The sequence below is a fragment of the Oncorhynchus clarkii genome, chromosome 12 (assembly GCF_045791955.1).
Source record: "Oncorhynchus clarkii lewisi isolate Uvic-CL-2024 chromosome 12, UVic_Ocla_1.0, whole genome shotgun sequence".
In the NCBI taxonomy this organism is placed as follows: Eukaryota; Metazoa; Chordata; class Actinopteri; order Salmoniformes; family Salmonidae; genus Oncorhynchus; species Oncorhynchus clarkii.
The window spans coordinates 35,158,222-35,179,014 of record NC_092158.1 but is presented as its reverse complement, the minus strand read 5'-3'; the positions used below and the strand labels follow the sequence as shown (position 1 = coordinate 35,179,014).

Here is a 20,793-nt window from a genome sequence, read left to right as displayed (position 1 = left end):
GTTGTAAAAGCAAGCAGAGTAGAAGTTGGCTACTATTGAGTTGACTGATGTAGTTGGCAAGGTCACTTCTGTTTAACTTAACATAAACAAAAATGTGTTTATACAGACTTGAGCTAATATTGTAATTGACATGTAACATTAGCTAATGTTTCATCTATTCTCGACGATGTGTATTGTAATGACATTCTGTGATTGTCATTAGGCCTGAGCTGAATTGATGCATCCACTTTTGGCAACTCACCTCACCTCCACCTTGTCCACCAGCATCTCAGCCACTCATCTCCCCTTGGCAAAATGTAAGTGTTCTCCTCAAACCACAACGCAATTTGGAGCGTATACCACCCGGTTTCCAGTCAATTGGCACATTTTTCATGGAGCTGGTGTATAGCTTTTTGGTCATGTTGTTGTAATTGTGATAGGCGCACATTTTACCGGTACAGCATACCCTCACTATTTATATTGCCTGGATGCCGTACCACCTAACTTCCCCCCTGATAATATCTTCCTTGTGGCTATTGCCCTCTGCTGTCACTAGCAAACAATGCAAGTTTCCCACAATGCTGCTGCAGCATCAGTCCGGAAGTGAGACGTATTGACAATATGGCCACTGGTTTCAGAATGGGGAAATGTTGGATATAACAGTCCAGTCGGTTGCAAATGCACCCATTTCAGTTGTCTAGAGTCGATGCATGTGAATGAAGGGACTCGGGAATCCACGGGATGTTGTCATTGAGCTGAGGATACATTCAGAGCGTGAAAATCGTCATGTCGTTTTTCAGGAGGAAAGGTAAGGAAGTATGCTAGCCTAGCCAGCTAGCGCAAGCCGAAGGGTGCAAAGAAGAGGCTTGCGGGAGAGGTTGAGAAATGCTCGATGGCTAATGACTGAGATGAGAATGCGCTTGACAGGTCTGTGTCAAGTCAAGGCCTTCGACAAATATCCGTTGGAGAAAGATGGATTATTTAGCAAATACATTTATCTCTTTCAAATCTGAAGAAATACAACAAGCAGCCAGATGATCTCAAATCTATGTTAGCAAACTAATCCAGTTTTCCTTCTCAATAGCGTTTGCCACTTAAATCGCTAGCTGATGTTCAGACCTAACTAGCATCCATGATCTATCTCAATTCATTCTTGGACAATGCACATTAGATTGGGTATTAACTATCCACACCGTCGCCTTTCACTTGGTGATGTGTTAGCTAATAATGCCACATACATGTTTCTTTAGTTTGTCTGTCTTCCATGCCAGTCTGCTATGCCCCATGGATAGGCCATTATTGGACTAAATGAGCCTAACTTTACTCGTTAGTCCAAGGACCTCACATGTTCTGGTTAAAGCAATAGTGTGCAACTGCAGCCCGCAATTCAGGGCATTCCTGCATGTGGGCATTCCATTTGCAGTAAGGCTGCGCCTCGAACATCCCATTGGTTCCTGAATGAACCTTCTCCTCTCCTCCCATCGCCTCCACTCCTCCCTTCGCTAGCACACAGTGTCGCCCCGCCTCCTGTCTACCGTTTGCCCCCGCCTGCGGCAAGCACAGCAGGTGGGTAGCTGGGGCAACACCTTGTGTTGGCTAGCTAACTAGCACACTGTGTCGCCCATTCTGCTGTGTATCGGACTAGCACACAGTGTTTTTCGCACCTGCCTACCGAAAACCTGCCTTTGCCATCGTTAACAGCACTGCGGGAAAACAGTGCCCGACAGGCGGGACATGGACACTGTCTACAGGTATACGGCTAGCTAGCAACCGTTGTCGCTTCTGCCCCTTCTTCTGTGGTGCTTATTGGCGGCTGGCATCTAATGTTAACGCCACATACAGACGCTTCCCGCCTGTCCTAGCTTAAAATCAAATCAAAGTTTACTTGTCACGTGCGCCGAATACAACAGGTGTAGGTAGACCTTACAGTGAAATGCTTACTTACAGGCTCTAACCAATAGTGCAAAAGGGTATGAGGTGAACAATAGGTAGGTAAAGAAATAAATCAACAGTAAAAAGACAGGCTATATGTAGGGAGGCTACATACAGACACTGGTTAGTCAAGCTGATTTGAGGTAGTATGTTCATGTAGATATGGTTAAAGTGACTATGCATATATGATGAACAGAGAGTAGCAGCAGAGTAAAAAGAGGTGTTGGGGGGGCACACAATGCATATAGTCTGGGTATCCATTTGATTACCTTTTCAGGAGTCTTATGGTTTGGGGGTAAAAACTTTTGAGAAGCCATTTTGTCCAAGACTTGGCACTCCGGTACCGCTTGCCATGTGGTAGTAGAGAGAACAGTCTATTACTGGGGCGGCTGGGGTCTTTGACAATTTTTAGGGCCTTCCTCTGACACCGCCTGGTGTAGAGGTCCTGGATGGCAGGCAGCTTTACCCCAGTGATGTACTGGGCCGTACGCACTACCCTCTGTAGTGCCAATAGAAGAAAAACGAGGGGGTGCCTGCACATGCAGGAATGCCCACATGCACATGTTTTTAAATGGCAAATTGGCTCTGGAAGCCAAAACAGCCAAATACTCCACCTAAACGTGAATCGATTCTCAATTGCAGTATGGTTCTAGAAAGATAAATCAATCTTTAAATTGTTTTATGTTATTTCACCAGGTAGGCTAGTTGAGAACAAGTTCTCATTTACAACTGCGACCTGGCCAAGATAAAGCAAACCAGTGCGATACAAACAACAACACAGTTGCACATGGAATAAACAAACATACAGTCAATCTACTTCCACATCACATCAAAATAATTTCACAAATACAAAATACACACTTACTGTACACTGTTTTAATACTGGATTTAACACAGTGGCAGCCGACAGTATTTTTCAGTGACATCACTTTGTGGTGTCAGTCTTCCGTTCACACAGGTGTTCGGAGACTCAGATACCTAATGAGCACTGGTAGTTCACTCGTATTTTTTTGTATTTTACTTTTTGTCCCCAGTTTTCGATCTTGTCTTATCGCTGCAAGGGGCTCGGAAGAGTCAATTTAATGACTGGCGAACGGGGTCAGCCTGCAGTCACTTGGCCAGCCACATGGAGTCGCTAGAGTGCGATGAGCCAAGTAATGAACCCGGGTCTGTAGTAACGCCTCTAGCACTGCGATGCAGTGCCTTAGACCGCTGTGCCACTCGGGATGCCATCCACTCTGTCTTTTGTCTGTGTTCTGTAAACAAGTGCTGTAACATGGAAATATGGCCATGTGGGAACCCTACCCCTATAAAGGTGTGTATCAATTTAAAATGATTTCTCACCAACATGAAAGATGAGGTCCTTGTGCTTCCAAAACTGTACTGCAAGCAATGCGTGTTAATGTTCAGACCGAGCGCCGCGGCTCTTAACACAACTCCCCCCTACAGAAGACGCCTTCATCCAATGACTCTTGAATCATGATCAAGAGCTATGCCGTGCAAAGCAGGACCCAAACTCATGACCTAATGATGCACCTTACTACAACTTACCTTTCAAGTGCTTGATAGATGTACTATGCCGAAATCGCTCCTCCATTTCCTGGTTGCTAAAATTCAAATAGTTTGTCTAATTTCAGTTTATGTGACAAAACAAGCAACTATAGGGTAGAGAATCATTGTACCAACTAAACCCATAGAAATAGCACACACAGACCGCTTCTAAAACTTGCTACCGCTTCTTAGACTTGTTTTCTATGAGTGACAGATCTATAATTTACATTTCAATGTGAATTTGGTCAGGTTGCCCAAAAAGTTAAAGGATTGACTTAAGCTAATTGTGTTAAATGTCTCTTGGCTACTCAGTATTTACCTTGGGATTGTGGTCCAAAGAGATTCAAGCAAATATTATTGCATGAAAATTACTAGGCCAAACTATAAACCTTGATTCCTGGGCTAGTAACACACACACACTTGTCTTGATAGCTACTGTAAAGTATTAGGCCTACAGTGCCACAAACCATGGATAATATGAACTTATGATGATAACAATCATATGTAGACACCAATTTATATACCAAATGAAATTATAAATGCTCACCATAGGATGCCTCTGTAATGAAAAATAGGTTTCCATCCTTCCCCCTGAGGCCTGCCCTACACAGACCAGCCCCTATCTGCTGACCCACTCCACTGACAACTGAAAGAGCCTCAGAAAGACTCCTTGTGTCATGCGCAGAAGGTTCCGTTTCACCACACTATTGTAACCAGGTGATTTCTGTTACTTCATGTAACAGGAGGACTGAAATGTGTAAAAAAACAGGACATTGTTTCCAGACTGTTCACTATGGTGATGAGAGTATTTTGCAGTAACATGACAACGAAGTGGGGAAAATGCCTCTGCTGTGACACTCGAGCTGATAGACCAAGGCCACTGCAGTCAATAAACACGCCTTGTAAAATGGCAGCCAAGCTTCAATGTGAAGAATAACTCTGTTTTATTCCTTTTAGGAGCCACACACAAGTAGCTAGTTTCTCTCTCCGTATGTTATCTGTGTGTGACAGTGAGGATCTGTGCATGAGTGTTTGCTGAACAGACATGGTTATCACTGTCACAGGCATATCTGTTTCCCGACCAGGCCTAGACCGTTATGTAACTGGATAGTTTAGTGAGTGCTTTTTCAGTGACACCGCATCATCCCTATTGCTTTACCCTACAATGACTCTAGGCCCAATATTCCAGTCACTGATCTCCCCCTGTATTGCGAATCAAATGTTAGAGCCTGCTCTAATTACAGTGCTATGTATTCTTTTTTGACCCACAGCCAAAGGAAAGGAACCTGAGCGACCAGTTGATGCTAAAGTCAATAGAGGTGGGTACCACACTACTAACGCTCTGAAATTATGAATTGCAGTGATGTGCTGCTGCCACCTGATGTTTCATTTTTGAGAAGCCCTGAAAATAGAGGAAGGCCCTTGTTGGATGTTCTTTGAAAGCAGTCAAGTGCCTCTTTAGTTGCAGTGCTGTGTTCCCTCACACCTTTTTGAAGGTACCGGTATTTCCCTCTGAGCTTTCCCTTTTTAATCATTCTTCCTAATTATATTTGTAGTTATTATTTCTGTAAATATTCTGAGAGAGAATTGATTGATGTAGGTAATAAGACACATCACTGAGTATAGAAAACATTAAGAACACCTGCTCTTTCCATGATATGGGGCGGCAGGGTAGCCTAGTGGTTAGTGTTGGACTAGTAACCGCAAGGTTGCAAGGTCAAACCCCCGAGCTGACAAGGTACAAATCTGTTGTTCTGCCCCTGAACAGGCAGTTAACCCACTGTTCCTAGGCCGTCATTGAAAATAAGAATTTGTTCTTACCTTTATTTAACTAGGCAAGTCAGTTAAAATAAAATATAGACTGGTAATGTTAATCCAGGTGATACCAGGCAGTAATTGGAAACATGGTCTACCACCCAAAGGACATCCAGCCAACGTGACCCAACTGTGGGAAGCATTGAAGTCAGCCTGCATCACTGTGGAACGCTTTTGACACCTTGTAGAGTCCATGCCCAGACGAATATAGGCTGTTCTGGGGGCAAAGGAATGGGTGCAACTCAATATTAGGAAGGTGTTACTAATGTTTGGTGAACTCAGTGTATACCAGGCAGTAATTGTAGCTGAAGTTGAGACTTTGGTTTAAGAGTTGCTAGAGAGATAGCCGTGAAGTATTTTCCCTTTTCAGACAGGCTCACAGTGACCTTTTTTAATAAGTTAAAACTGAATAAGTCTCCCGCACCACAGTGTTTCATAAAAGGTCACAGCACCCTCTGAGCTCTAACTGGAGACATTAATGTACAGGATCACTATAAGTCCTTTTTCAGGACCATAACAGGTTGTTGATGTTGTGGGTTTCTGTCATCTAGAAAGTTAAGCCTACATTGACTGTGTTGATCAAAGGAATTAAGATACCTATTTCTTTTCAACCATCCTCCTTTCCTCCTCCCCTGTAGCCCCAACGAGCCCCCAGTCCCCCTCCCTGAGCCTCAGGAACCATCATGCCATCCTGGAGGCGGCGGGGCCCAGCCATGTGGCTATCAATGCCATCTCTGCCAACATGGACTCCTTCGCCCGCGGACGCACAGCAATCCTCAAGAAACAGCCCATCCACATGGAGGCTGCACACTTTGGGGATCTCGGTATGTACCTCCAGTCCTCCATTGATTTGTCTTAGTTTTCATGGCGTGTATTAACAAGTGTTTCAGAGTAGCAGTTCTGATCTGGGATTAGGTCATTATGATTGAAAAGGTTAAACTGATCCTAGATCGGTGATTTAGATTGATTTGAATGGATGAGCTCTTTCGCTTTAAATCCTGTCCCTTTGACTGGATCGTGCGTGCTCATGTATGAGTGAGTTGATACAAAATGATAATGGTGGCTAGTGGACATGGTGCTGCTGTGTTTAACTGCCAACCGGCCAGGCTAATCCTGCGACGCACTCGCTCCAGCTTCATGCATGGGTTAGCATTTTGACCAACCAGCACGCTACCAGCAACGCTTTTTAGTATGACGCATAAGTATGGCCCAGAGGTTTTCCTGAGTGAACACATGGCCTGGTAAAACTCCTGGTCCTACTTATAATGTATATGTCGTACTGAGAAGCTTGCTGTGCCCTAAGTACGATACATAAGAATTCCCTAAATCGTCTTCCCTCTGAAGATGTAGGCTATTTAAATCAAGCAGTTCATTAGTGGGTGGATATCAGGAACTTGTTTTATAGTGCTACAGCAGCCAGCTACACCAGTATTGTTTATGACATGGTGAGTAACAACACCTGTTGGGACAGGTCCTTTAGTTACCGGTGAGTCAGAGGGAGGGGGTGGTTGAACCAGTGGTGTATCTTTGAGGCCTGGCCTGGGAATGCAGTAGAGTAGGGTGACAACACTACAGTGCATTCTGAAAGTATTCAGACCCCTTGACTTTTTCCACATTTTGTTACATTACAGCCCTATTCTAAAATGGATTAAATAAAAAAATGAATCTACACACATTACCCCAGAATTAGTTTTTTTTTTTAGAAAATGTATTAAAAATAAAAACAGTGTTCAAACCCTTTGCTATGAGACTTGAAATTGAGCTCAGGTGCATCCTGTTTCCATTGCTCATCCTTGAGATGTTTCTACAACTTGATTTGAGTCCACCTGTGGTAAATTCAATTGATTGGACATGATTTGGAAAGGCACACACCTGTCTATATAATGTCCCACAGTTGTCAGAGCAAAAACCAAGCCACGAGGATGAAGGAATTGTCCGTGGAGCTCCGAGACAGGATTGTGTCGAGGCACAGATCTGGGGAAGGGTACCAAAAAATGTCTGCAGCATTGAAGTTCCCCCAACAACACAGTGGCCTCCATCATTCTTAAATGGAAGCAGTTTGACTCTTCCTAGAGCTGGCCACCCGGCCAAACTGAGCAATCGGGGGCGAAGGGCCTTGGTCAGGGAGGTGATCAAGAATCCAATGGTCACTCTGACAGAGCTCTAGAGTTCCTCTGTGGAGATGGGAGAACCTTCCAGAAGGACAACCATCTCTGCGGCACTCCACAAATCAGGCCTTTATGGTAGAGTGGCCAGACGGAACCAACTCCTCAGTAAAAGGCACATGACAGCCCGCTTGGAATTTTCCAAAAGGCACCTAAAGGACTCTGACCATGAGAAACAACATTCTCTGGTCTGATGAAACCAAGATTGAACTTTGGCCTGAATGCCAAGCGTCACGTCTGGAATAAATCTGGCACCATTGCTACGGTGAAGCATGGTGGTGGCAGCATCATGCTGTTGGGATGTGTTCAGCGCCAGGGAATGGGAGACTAGTCAAGATCAAGGGAAAGGTGAATGGAGCAAAGTACAGATCCTTGATGAAAACCTGCTCCAGAGCGCTCAGGACCTCAGACTGGGGGCAAAGGTTCACCTTCCAACAGGACAACGACCCTAAGTACACAGCCAAGACAAAGCAGGAGAGGCTTTTGGACAAGACTCTGAATGTCATTGAGTGGCCCAGCCAGAGCCCGGACTTGAACTTGATGGAACATCTCTGGAGAGACCTGAAAATAGTGGAGCATTAATGATCCCCCTCCAACCTGATAGAGCTTGAGAGGATCTGCAGAGAAGAATGGGAGAAACTCCCCAAATACAGGTGTGCCAAGTTTTTTTCTTCGTCATTATGGCATATTGTGTAAAGATTGATGAAAAAAACTATTAGAACCATTATAGTACAAGTCTGTAACGTAACAAAATGCTGAAAACGTCAAGGGGTCTGAATACTTTCCGAATGCAGTGTATACTGCACTGACTGGACCCCAGACAGGACTCAGCGGGCGTGAGCTCCTGGACAGGAGAGAGGGAGGGGGGGCACGGAGTGAGAGAGAGGGAGGGAGGGGGGCGGGAGGGGGGGCACGGAGCGAGAGAGAGGGAGGGGGGGCACGGAGCGAGAGAGCGGGAGGGGAGCGAGAGAGCGGGAGGGGGGGGGGCACGGAGCGAGAGAGAGCTAAGCTTCCGTGGCAGCCTGCCAACTCTGGAGCTGATACCAGGAATACACAACACTTATCACAAAACACCTCAGTCAGCTCACTGTTTAGTGCTCCAACTTTAGTCCATTATGTAATTGGAGGCCCCCAGCCAGGCTTCAGTCAGTCGTTCATATGGCCTCTCTGGTCATGTGACCCAGGAAATGTGCCATAGTTAAATAGGTTTTTTAAATATTTTTTTTGTAAGTATTCTCTTTTGTTATTGATTGTGTATGGTTTTATTCAGAATGCTGTGGTTGTTTAGGCAGGGTTACTGTTAAAGACTTTGTGAGAACTGCTGATGTAAAAAGGTCTTTATAATGACATTTGATTGATTGGTTGATTGTGTCTTTCAGGGGGGTCCAGTGTTATTATACTGTATGGTTGTGTGTTTCAGGGCGCTCTAGTGTGAACTACCTGGCCTCTGAGACGCGTTCACGCTTGTCTAAGACGGTGGATCAGATTCTGCGGGACAACGTGGCCATGCCCTACTACATCCAGTTCCAGGAGGCCCGCGGGGCTGACCACCTGGTCTGCTTCTGGCTGGAGGCAGAGAGCTTTCGCTCCACCAGCTGGTCTCGGGTCCGGGCCCACAGCCTCAACTCAGTCAAACACAGCTCCCTAGCCGAGCCCGCCTCCCCCCCCGTCTCCCCCGACCCCTCATCCCACTCAGACATGGACCTACACTCCATCCCCAGGCCTTCCTCCTCACGCCCGCTTACCCCCAGCCCCCAGGACGCTAACAGTAACAGTAGTGAAGGCCCCACAGTGCAGCTCGTCCACAGGGACTCCTTCAGCTCTGTGGTGGACCAGAGGCCTGGCACTCCCAGCAGAGCAGACACCCCCACCAGACAGCCCTCCTACAGGACAGGGACGTCATTCAAGCTGCAGTCCACCAACGCCCTCAAGGAGCTTTCAGACAAGCTCATGAAGAGTACGTTTGACTGGTTGTAATTGTAAAGAATCAGTTCATAATTTACTTGCATAGATAAAGGTTAAGTAAGTAGCCTGGAGTCTCTTCGAGCCGACTGGTGGTGCATGTTTCAGAGACTCTATGGCTGTACTCAAACTCCTTTTGTGTGTTGGGCTTGTCTTTATCATTTATTTATAGGCCTGTATAACTCACTGACTAGAGAAGGCTAGTATATTCACTATATTTGTTCGTATTTCCACCGTGTGAAACAACTGACTGTCAGAATAATGACGTTAATTTGTTTTAATTGCACATTGGAGGTAATATCTGAGTTGTACACAGTTTATGACGCATGTGGCTGACTGTTAAACATCTTCTCCTCCTGTGTGTTGTAGGTATAGAGAGAGATGCAGTGAGCATCTTCACCAAGTACATCTCTCCAGACGCTGCTAGGCCCATCCCCATCACAGAACAGCTCAGAAACGACATAGTCGGTAAGAAATGAGTCCTGATTGCCGCCTAGTATGAGACTTTGACTCTTAAGACATTGCAGTCACTGAATGAGTACTGTATCAGAACTTTGAGTACTGTATGCATTCCTAAGAATGTAAGACCTAGTAAGAATGTTGCAACCAACGTTAAAGATCAAATCAGCTGTAATCATCTCAGTATATTTAACTTGGTTTCGGGATAACTATTTTGTGGATGCTTGATAATCGGTTGTGTGATTGACTGTTTTTTTGTCATTTTTTGACAGCTAAAATCTGTGGGGAGGATGGACTGGTGGACCCAAACTGTTTCGTCATTGCACAGTCTGTCGTCTTCTCCATCATGGAACAACAGTACGTTTTTTTTTTGTTCCAATCTTCCTGTTTTCGTATCCATTGAAAGATTGATTTATTCAATTAGTTAATGTAAAGTGCCCAGTGTTTTTCTTTAGTTTTCATTATTTTTCTCCTAGGATGAAAGTTTTACCTCTGTTCTGTAATACACTAATCCACTCCTAGATCATAAATGTAAATGTGACCAGATACAGTTGAAGTCGGAAGTTTACATACACTTAGGTACAAATTTCTTGTTAACAAACTATAGTTTTGGCAAGTCTATTAGGACATCTACTTTGTGCATGACACAAGTCATTTTTCCATCAATTGTTTACAGACTGATTATTTCACTTATAAGGGTCAGAAGTTTACATACACTAAGTTGACTGTGCCTTTAAACAGCTTGGAAAAATCCAGAAAATGTCATGGCTTTAGAAGCTTCCGATAGGCTAATATACATCATTTGAGTCAATCGGAGGTGTACCTGGGGATGTATTTCAAGGCCTACCTTCAAACTCTGTGCGTCTTTGCTTGACATCATGTGAAAATCAAAATAAATCAGCCAAGACCTAGGGAAAAAATGATAAACCTCCGCAGGTCTGGTTCATCCTTGGGAGCAATTTCCAAACGCCTGAAGGTACCACGTTCATCTGTACAAACAATAGTATGCAAGTATAAACATCATGGGTCCACTTAGCCGTCATACTGATCAGGAAAGAGACGCGTTCTGTCTCCTAGAGATGAACATACTTGGGTGCGAAAAGTGCAAATCAATCCCAGAACAGCAGCAAGAGACCTTGTGAAGATGCTGGAGGAAACGGGCACAAAATTATCTATATCCATAGTAAAACGAGTCCTATATCGACATAACCTGAAAGGTTGCTCAGCAAGGAATAAGCCACTGCTCCAAAACGTCCATAAAAAAGCCAGACTATGGTTTGCAACTGCACATGGGAACAAAGATTGTACTTTTTGGAGAAATGTCTTCTGGCCTGATAAAACAAAAATAGAACTGTTGACTATGACTATTGTTATGTTTGGAGTAAAAAGGAGGCTTGCAAGCAGAAGAACACCATCCCAACCGTGAAGCACAGGGGTGGCAGCATCATGTTGTGAGGGTGCTTTGCTGCAGGAGGGACTGGTGCACTTAACAAAATAAATGGCATCATGAGGAAGGAAAATTATGTGAATATATTGAAGCAACATCTCAAGACATCAGTCAGGAAGTTAAAGCTTGGTCACAAATGGGTCTTCGAAATGGACAATGACCCCAAGCATACTTCCAAAGTTGTGACAAAATGGCTTAAGGACAACAAAGTCAAGGTATTGGAGTGGCCATCACAAAGCCCTGACCTCAATCCTCTTGAACATTTGTGAGCAGAACTGAAAAAGCTTGTGTGAGCAAGGAGGCCTACAAACCTGACTCAGTTACACCAGCTCTGTCAGGAGGAATGGGCCAGAATTCACGCAACTTATTGTGGGAAGCTTGTGGAAGGCTACCCAAAACGTTTGTCCCAAGTTAAACAATTTAAAGGCAATGCTACCAAATACTAATTGAGTGTATGTAACCTTCTGACCCACTGGGAATGTGATGAAAGAAATAAAAGCTGAAATAAATCATTCTCTCTACTATTATTCTGACATTTCACATTCTTAAAATAAAGTGGTGATCCTAACTGACCTAAAACAGGGAATTTTTACGAGGATTAAATGTCTGGAATTGTGAAAAACTGAATTTAAATGTATTTGGCTAAGGTGTATGTAAACTTCTGACTTCAACTGTATAATCTATATTTCCCAGGCACTTTAGTGAATTCTTGCGCAGCCATCATTTCTGTAAGTACCAGATCGAAGTGTTGACAAGTGGCTCTGTGTTCCTGGCAGACATCTTATTCTGTGAGTCGGCCCTCTTCTACTTCTCTGAGGTAAGAGCAACACAACTGATGTTACTGTTGTTCGCTATTAAATATACACAGCCACAGTTTATCAAGTTCAATCATAGGTGTTTTACTCATTAGTGGTACTGGTGGTGTTTGTATCTCTTCTGTTATTCTCTATTCTATTCCACATTAGTGTCATATGGTAGGTGTTAATAGAAGTGTCATTGGTAATAAAGCTAGTATGTTGTGTGTCTCCCCAGTACATGGAAAAGGAGGACGCTGTGAATGTCCTGCAGTTCTGGCTGGCAGCAGATAACTTCCAGGACCAGCTGGCTGCTAAGGCTGGCCAGTACGACGGCCTGGAGGCCCAGAATGACGCCATGATCCTTTACGACAAGTAACTGCTCACACACATCTCACCGAATAGGGATCTAGCGTTTGTCTGCCGATCGTTCAGTGCGCTGTTTTTGAGAGACCACCCGCTGTAGACGTCTGACTGACGACATTTTCACACTGTTCTACATGTAAAATCAATGCATGCTTGGTTTGCAAATTGCGGCCGGCGCTCTGTTCAGCGGTTTTAAGTACTCTAGGCCAGTAAACGTATTGGTGTGCCTAAGACATCTATTTACACTATATTTGCCTTCACTACCTTTTCCTTCACACTACCTATGCCTTCACACTACCTATGCCTTCACACTACCTATGCCTTCACACTACCTATGCCTTCACACTACCTATGCCTTCACACTAACTATGCCTTCACACTACCTATGCCTTCACACTACCTATGCCTTCACACTACCTATGCCTTCACACTACCTATGCCTTCACACTATCTTAGAAAAGGAACAGTTTGGAGATTATATGGCAATTATTAGACCAAAGGTGAGAACACAACCGTTCACAAGACTGAATCCAAACATTACACTGTTGTACTGTTTTACATTTATTGTACTTTTTGTCACATTTGTTTGATAATATGATCTGAAAATACTCTGGAAACATTCAGTATCATATCACAATATTCTAGAAAAATGTGGGGTAGTTGCAACATAAGACATACAAATTACAAGGGTTTGAGTGAGAGGACTAACTGGTGTCTGCAAGCACAGTTCCTAAGTAAAACATTTTTAGCTCTCCTAGCTCTGCCGTTGAGGAACTAGCGCAAGCACACTTGTAACGGTTTTGTTTGTAACACAGCCCTGCATCCACACCATCACACAATTACTGTTGTTTACGCAATCCAAAAATGGTCAATTTATAAATCGTAATCTGGGTCAGATGGGCATCAATTGAAAGCCTGTTCTATTGCTAGCATGACTAAGTTATAAAATAACAAACCTCATGTCACGTGAGGTGCTCAAGTTCAGAATGACTGTCAGTCAAAACCCATACAGTGCTTTGAAGCACAGAGCCTAAGTTCTGACGTATTGTATAGCAAAACTTTGACAGCCCTGCGTTCCAATTTAAGCATTTATCACTGCCCAAGTCTTCAATTTTCAACCGTATATTGGTATAAGTGTAAAGGGCAACCACCTCCACATTACTCAGCCTGGCTTGTTTATTTGAGAACCAGTTTAATAATGATCTCATCTATTTCCTCCCCAGGTATTTCTCACTCCAAGCCACCAACCCGCTGGGTTTTGATGACTCTGTGCGGATGGAGATAGAGTCTAATATCTGCCGGGAGGGAGGGCCTCTACCTGACTGCTTCACCACTCCTCTCAGACAGGCCTGGACCACCATGGAAAAGGTGAGGGGTCGTAGGTCACCCAGTTACCTGGGCCAAATACATATGACAACATATAGGAAACACACAGCGGTCACTGCAAACTCACCACTGTAAAATCACCTGGAATTCAGCCAGAAAAACAAAACAGAAATTACACGTCAAAATGATTTACTTTTGGGAACTCCTTTAGATTGAGACCATGAGGCTTAGATTAAGACCATGAGGCTTAGATTATCAATGACAGGCCTTTGTGGTTATTGAAGGTAGTGGTACCAGAGCCATAGATACAGTGCATTCGTAAAGTATTCAGACCCCTTCCCTTTTTCCACAGTTTGTTACGTTACAGCCTTTTTCTAAAAAATGATTCAATTATATTTTTTCCTCATCAATCTACACACAATACCCCATAATTTATATATTTTTATTTTTATTTTAAACGGATACCTTGTTTACATAAGTGTTCAGACCCTTTGCTATTAGACTCAATTTAGCTCAGGTGTATCCTGTTTCCATTGATCATCCTTGATGTTTCTACTACTTGATTGGAGTCCAGCTGTTGTAAATTCAATTGATTGGACTTGGTTTGGAAAGGCACACACCTGTCTGTAAAAGGCACATGACAGCCATGAGAAACAAGAAGATTATCTGGTCTGATTGGTCCAAGATTGAACACTTTGGCCTGAATGAGAAGCGTCACGTCTGGAAGAAATCTGGCACCATCCCTACGGTGAATCATAGTTGTGGCAGCATCGTGCTGTGGGGATGTTTTACTGTTTTACAGTGGCAGGGACTTTGCTCTGTTCATCTTTCACTCTATCCTGACTAGTAGTAGTCAGGATAGAGTGAAAGATGAACAGAGCAAAGTACAGAGATCCTTGATGTAAACCTGCTCCAGAGTGCTCAGGACCTCAGACTGGGGCGAAGGTTCACCCTCCAACAGGAAAACGACCCTAAGCCCACAGCCAAGACAACATGGCTTTGGGACAAGTCTCTGAATGGCCTTGAGTGACCCAGCCAGAGCCCGGACTTGAACCCAATCAAACATCTCTGGAGAGACCTAAAAATAGCTGTACAGCGACGCTCCCCATCCAACCTGAGAGGATCTGCAGAGAAGAATGGGAGAAACTCCCCAAATACAGGTGTGCCAAGCTTGTAGCGTCATACCCAAGAAGACGGAAGGCTGTAATCGCCGACAAAGGTGTTTTAACAAAGTGCTGAGTAAAGGGTCTGAATACTTATGCAAATGTGATATTTCAGTTAGATTTTTTTTTATATACATTCGCAAATATTTCTAAGCCTGTTTTTACTTTGTCTTTATGGGGTATTGTGTTGAAGATTGAGTGGGAAAATAACAATTTAATCAATTTTAGAATAAGGCTGTAATGTAACCAAATGTCAAGTGGTCTGAATACTTTCCGAATGCACTGTGTGTCTCAGTGGTACGACTTTGTTGCCAAGGCTAGGGATGATGTTGAAACACTTTGTCAGGCTCTGGAGAAAACGGAAGACCTTTGTGACTGAAAGGCATTTTGAAGTTTAGCTTTGTTAATGTCATATTTCTTCTCGCAGGTCTACATGCCAGGCTTCCTGTCGAGTAACCTTTACTACAAGTATCTGAGTGACCTTATCAACTCTGTCCGAGCGGATGAGTTTGTGCTGGCTAGTGCTCCCGGGCAAGGCGTGGCCTCTGACCTTGACCGCAGCACCAACACAACTGAGGGGTCTCAAGCCCAGGTAGATAACCCCACACCTGACCTGCTCACAACCTGTACTTTCACTTTAGCTCTACTGGCATTTTCCTCTTTTCATTGTCTAAGTGCACTCAAATCAATTATGTTCAACAGCAGTAGCACTCATACCTTTTGTTCAATAGTCAGTGGGTATTAATTTGTTTACTTAACATAAATAGATAGATTTTCCCTCTAGTTCTGCTCTAAATGTGCAAATCATTATATATTTTTTCACTTACAGCAAGGTGCCAAAAAGGTGGCAGCAATAAAAATCTTGAAAAACTTTGATGAAGCAATAACAGTGGACATAGCCAGCCTGGACCCAGAGTCCCTGTACCAGCGCCCCTATGCTGGGTGAGTTTCTGCATAGCCTACTCAGGCCTCCTTTAGTTACTTATTCTCACCACTCTCAGTACAGTCACCTCAAATGGCTCTGTAAACCACATTTACTATTTCAAATATTTGATTTGGATTTTCATGTTTCTCTGCTGGACAAAATGAGTGAAAATTGTTTTTATAATCGTGCAAAATTTCCTCCATAGCTACCCTTCAACTGCCCTGATTTTACTACTGTAATTTCCCCAAGAGAGTTCTTTGATGCTAGCTAAGTAGGCCAGTGTGTAATGACCATTGATGTGACTAAACTGCTCCAAATACATATTTTCAAAGACTGCAGTGCAGTCCTCTGTGACATGGCAGATTTGTAGGTCATCCCCATTATATTACAATCAGCTCTGATGGCAGTCTAATGGCCCAACACAGGCTGATATAGGAGATTTGTGTGGCCTTAGGCAGCACCGGTAGTGTCCTAGTTGCAGTAAGAGATTAGCTTGGTCTCAGATCTGTTTGTGCTGGGACAAAATGACTATGACTATTAGGAGTTGGCCATACAACACAAACTGATATGGGACCAGGCTAGTAACAGGGTGCTGTCTCCATTAACATCCTATATGTATGACTTCATTGGCTATGTCCCCTCACTGTTCAGAAGAATGACGTTTGGGAAAGTCAACGAGCTGGGCCAGTTTATCAGGGAAGCCGAACCAGAACCGGATGTGAAGAAATCCAAAGGTAACAGGCAAACACTAATGTGGCAATTATTTATAGGCTATAGAGTTCCTTCAGAAAGTGTTCAAACCCCTTGACTCATTCCACATTTTGTTGTTACAGCCTGAATTCAAAATGTATAAAATGATTACCCTACCGTGAAGCATGGTGGTGGCAGCATCATGCTATGGAGATGCTTTTCAGGGACTGGGAGACTGGTAAGAATAGAGGGAACAATGAATGGAGCCAAATACAGGCAAATCCTTGATGAGATCCTTCTTCAGAGTGCAAAAGTCCTTAGACTGAGTCGAATATTTATGATCCAACAGAACAAGGACACCAAGCATACAACCAAAGCAACCCTGCAATGGCTTCAGAACAAGAATGTGAAAGACCTTGAGTGGCCCAGCCAAAGCCCAGACTTGAATCCCATTGAAAATCTGTTGCTGTTCACCGCTGCGCCCTGTCTAACGTAACAGAGCTTGAGAATTATTTGCAAGGAAGAATTGGAGAAAATCCCCAAATCCAGATGTGTAAAGCTGATAGACACCCCCAAGACGACTCAAAGCTGTAATCACCACCAAAGGTGCTTATTAAAAGTTTTGACTCAGAGATGTGAATACTTGTGTAAATTAGATATTTCTGTATTTTTTTATTCAAAAAATGTATCCACTTAGTCATATGGGGTATTCAGTGTAGATGGGTGAGAAAAATAATCAATTTTGAATTCAGGCTGTAACCCAACAAAATGTGGAACGAGTCAAGGGGAATGAATAGTTTCTGAAGGCACACATCTGTCAGCGACAGGTGCCCTGAAATAATAGAATCCAATCATTTTAAGGGGTGTCACGGAAACTGTGACTGAGCGTGAAAAATCCAGCAGCGTTACAGTTCTTGACACAAACTGGTGCATCTGGCAGCTACCACCATTCAAACGCAGAAATATTTTGTCTTGCCCATTCACCTTCTGAATGGCACACATACAAAATCCATGTCGCAGGGCTTAAAAATCCTTATTTAACCTGTCTCCCTTTCATCTACACTGATTTGAAGTGGATTTAACAAGTGACCTCTAAGGGATCAAAGCTTTCACCTGCGTTCACCTGGTCAGTCTGTCATGGAAAGAGCCGGTGTCCTTAATGTTTCGTGCATATAGTGTATATGCCTGTCTCCCTCACTCGTAGCTCTTTCTCTATACTGTTCATTGTTGCTTGTATGGTTTTGGTGCCATGTCACTTAGGCATCCATGGTGTGGGTATTGCCTTCTTATCCTAACCCCAATCATAGTGGCTTGAAGTTTGCGAGGCACTCCCAAATAAAACCCAAGGTGCTTTTAGATCTTATACAGTAAAACAAGAATCTATTATTTAGGATTTCTTAGAAGAGAACATTCTCTGAGAATAGAGGAAATGGATATAAGCCCTGGACTAAACTTGTACTGTATATGTAAAACACTTTTTTTTTTGTACTAGATTTCATGGCTCTAATCACAAACCAGCTTTTCCAGCCCTCGGTTTCCTCCAAATGCATACATCACATACTAAGATAATTATGTTCTGTGATATATTTTTCATGTACCTCATATGTCCAGTAGCTTACAGAGGAGCAATAGATAAGAGGCTCATCCTTGTGACCATTGCCCTATTTTCCACTCTCTCCTCACAGGTTCCATGCTCTCTTTAGCCATGAAGAAACTTGTTCAAGGCAACTCTGATGAGGTATGTAAAACAACAAAACAAGCTCCTCTTGTGTTGAATCTGTTTGAACTAACAAACACTAGGATTGATGAACACTTTGAATCGTAACATGTGTGTTTAGGCCCAGGAGGAGATGGCCTGGAAGATCGCTAAAATGATCGTCAATGATGTCGTACACCAGGCGCACCACGACAGTCCTGGCGAATCCACCAAGGTAAGTCAGTCTGACTCAATCTACAACATGGTGGACTCTTGATAAGTGTACTGCACATTGGATAAGTACAAACTCTTGAGTGCATTGAAGACAATTCGCCAGGCCCAATTTCTGTAAATGCCTTGTAATTGTCACGGATATCTGTATGCTCTGGTTTCCTATTCATGACAGTCCAAAGCCATTGCATTTAAATGCCACTATATAGTCAACTATAGAAAATAACTCCTCACCTGTGACACGTTTACTGTTGTATGATGATTGACAATGAAACATGGACAATCTCTCTCCCCAGTTATGAGCCTCCTGTGGAGAACCAAAGCATTGTCACTCCCCTCGTCCCTCACCCTATAGAGACAGACTGACAGACAGACACGTCCCCTAGTCCAGTGATGAACTGTACACTGGAATTACCTTAAGATGAAACGCATCAATAGAGATCAAAGAACAAATGCATTCCATGATCTCCTGCATTAACTTGTACCGGTGTGTGTGAGTGAGCGGAAAAACTTGAAGTAGATCATCCATCCTTCCAACTGTTTGTAACACTATGAAGGCATCGCTGAATAAATGAAGAGGAAAAAGAAAAACAAAGCAGTGGCACAAAGAGCACCAGAGTACCAGACTTCCTTCCAGAACAAATTCTCTAGGGAAGGAGAGATGACAAGCTATGACACAAAATGGGGCTGAACGGGAGCTGTCAGAAGAAGCAGCACTTCAGAAAGCATCGGCCCTGCCATGGTTACCTCTGTTACCATGCCATCCAAGAGGGAGCCTGCAGGGACCTGAAGCATCCTTCATAAAGCGATCACTAAGAAGATTCGGTTGTCCACTCCTCTCTTGATTCCTGCACATCGTCTCTCCTTAGACCACCACCACCTCTTGCCCTTATGCCCATTCCTTATTTCTTGTTTTTAATGAAATCTCTTTGAAAGGGGTCAGAGTGACACGTACAATTTTAAGATGGAATCCACCAGTAGGTGCTTTGTAAAGTTTTTATTTGCGGCTGATACATAACTTGCTAATATTCCTGGGCCCTCCTGGAGTATTGTGGCAGTGGGGTGGGTTACTATGACGATAGGTTGAGTAGTCTTGCCCTCCTAGCTGTGCCCTAATGTACTGTAGAGGGCTGGTCAGACATGTTACAGTGAAACTGGAATGGACCATATTGATTTTGCGGTCTAGCTAACCACATGCATCTCTAGCTCTGGCTCCTTGTCCATGTCATTACAGAGCAAAGACAAATGCATAAATACTCCTTGTTGTGTAGAAGAAGAAGTTCTACAGTTGCAAAGAAAGAGCAACTCCGTTCTACTCAATATAATTTTATACATATTTAGATTTCTCTTTAACCCCAATATATTCATGTTAGTTTTTTTTTAATGGTGATTGTTGACCTTTTCTTTTTTTGTATGTACTGTCAAAAGCAATGTCTAAGCAAATCTCAATTACAAATGTTCAATTGAAAAGTCTACTCTTTGAATATAATGTTAATATTGTTATGATTTGAACCTCATTGAGATGTGTGGAAAAGGACTCTCTTGGTACTATGTACCACTAATATTGTTTTTCTGACGTATGTGTACGTAATCTATAATATATTTAAATTGTGTTGGATTTCTATATATATATATATTAGTTTTATTTTTATTTGGCAGAGTACTAGAAGGAACAGAAGTGCTACCACTGATGAAAAATGGCACAATCCTCTGCACAAAATGCAAATCTTGTTTGCCACCAAACATGGGGATTGATTTGGCTCCATTTCAGTTATCATTAGCTTGATGGCTGATCTTAGTTTGTGGCCAACATGTTCTTAATTGCACTTGGGTATTTAACCTCTAGCATTGCAAGATAATGATGCAACCTGTAATTCAGCAAATTAGTGCTCATCCCAGTGCAGTGTTTCAAGTGTGTGTGGTTGGCTTTTGAATAAGTTCATAGAGATGCTGCAGTTTTGTGCATCAAAATTGTTTTATCCCCATTTTGTTGTACAGTATGAAATACTTTATTGTAAATATTTTATGGCTATCGTACAATAAAACTTTTCTGCCTATTTGTAGCTAAAGTCGTTTTAAAACAGCAAAATGCGATTTATCTTGTTGCAATGCCGTTTAACCAGTGGGGGGCAATGTGGACTATTGTAACGTCAATGAGCAAGATACATGTCTAACTGCGAATGATCAGCAATAATCAAGTGTGTAATATTCAGTGGTTTTGATTTTGTTTAAATGAAGGGAAAAAAACGTATTTTCCAGTAAGTACTGTATTTCACTGTACATATTCTAATT

The 20,793-nt window shown here is 43.1% G+C and overlaps 1 protein-coding gene across 2 annotated transcripts; it reads left to right on the top strand.

The window, feature by feature from the left end:
* Positions 1 to 573: 573 nt before the first annotated feature.
* On the top strand, positions 574 to 20,763 carry LOC139423105 (A kinase (PRKA) anchor protein 10). Of its 2 annotated transcripts, XM_071174754.1 has the most exons (15): positions 574 to 787; positions 4,734 to 4,781; positions 5,916 to 6,101; positions 8,863 to 9,399; positions 9,774 to 9,872; positions 10,136 to 10,220; positions 12,004 to 12,127; positions 12,343 to 12,479; positions 13,694 to 13,838; positions 15,387 to 15,551; positions 15,789 to 15,901; positions 16,536 to 16,618; positions 18,260 to 18,312; positions 18,413 to 18,505; positions 18,798 to 20,763. In XM_071174754.1, exons 1-15 carry the CDS (start codon positions 766 to 768, stop codon positions 18,801 to 18,803), a joined length of 1,896 nt encoding a protein of 631 aa, XP_071030855.1. In that variant the 5' UTR covers positions 574 to 765; the 3' UTR covers positions 18,804 to 20,763. The 2 variants fall into 2 exon arrangements, with proteins under 2 accessions (XP_071030855.1, XP_071030856.1); XM_071174755.1 differs by lacking the exons at positions 18,260 to 18,312; positions 18,413 to 18,505; positions 18,798 to 20,763 and adding an exon at positions 16,718 to 16,770.
* The last annotated feature ends 30 nt before the right edge of the window (positions 20,764 to 20,793 follow it).

Excerpts from the sequence above, each read along its gene's own strand:
- LOC139423105 (XM_071174754.1), top strand. The coding sequence starts at position 766 with ATGTCGTTTTTCAGGAGGAAAG. Across the intron at positions 6,102-8,862 it reads TGCACACTTTGGGGATCTCG|GGCGCTCTAGTGTGAACTAC; the intron begins GTATGTACCTCC and ends TGTGTGTTTCAG. Across the intron at positions 10,221-12,003 it reads TTCTCCATCATGGAACAACA|GCACTTTAGTGAATTCTTGC; the intron begins GTACGTTTTTTT and ends TATATTTCCCAG.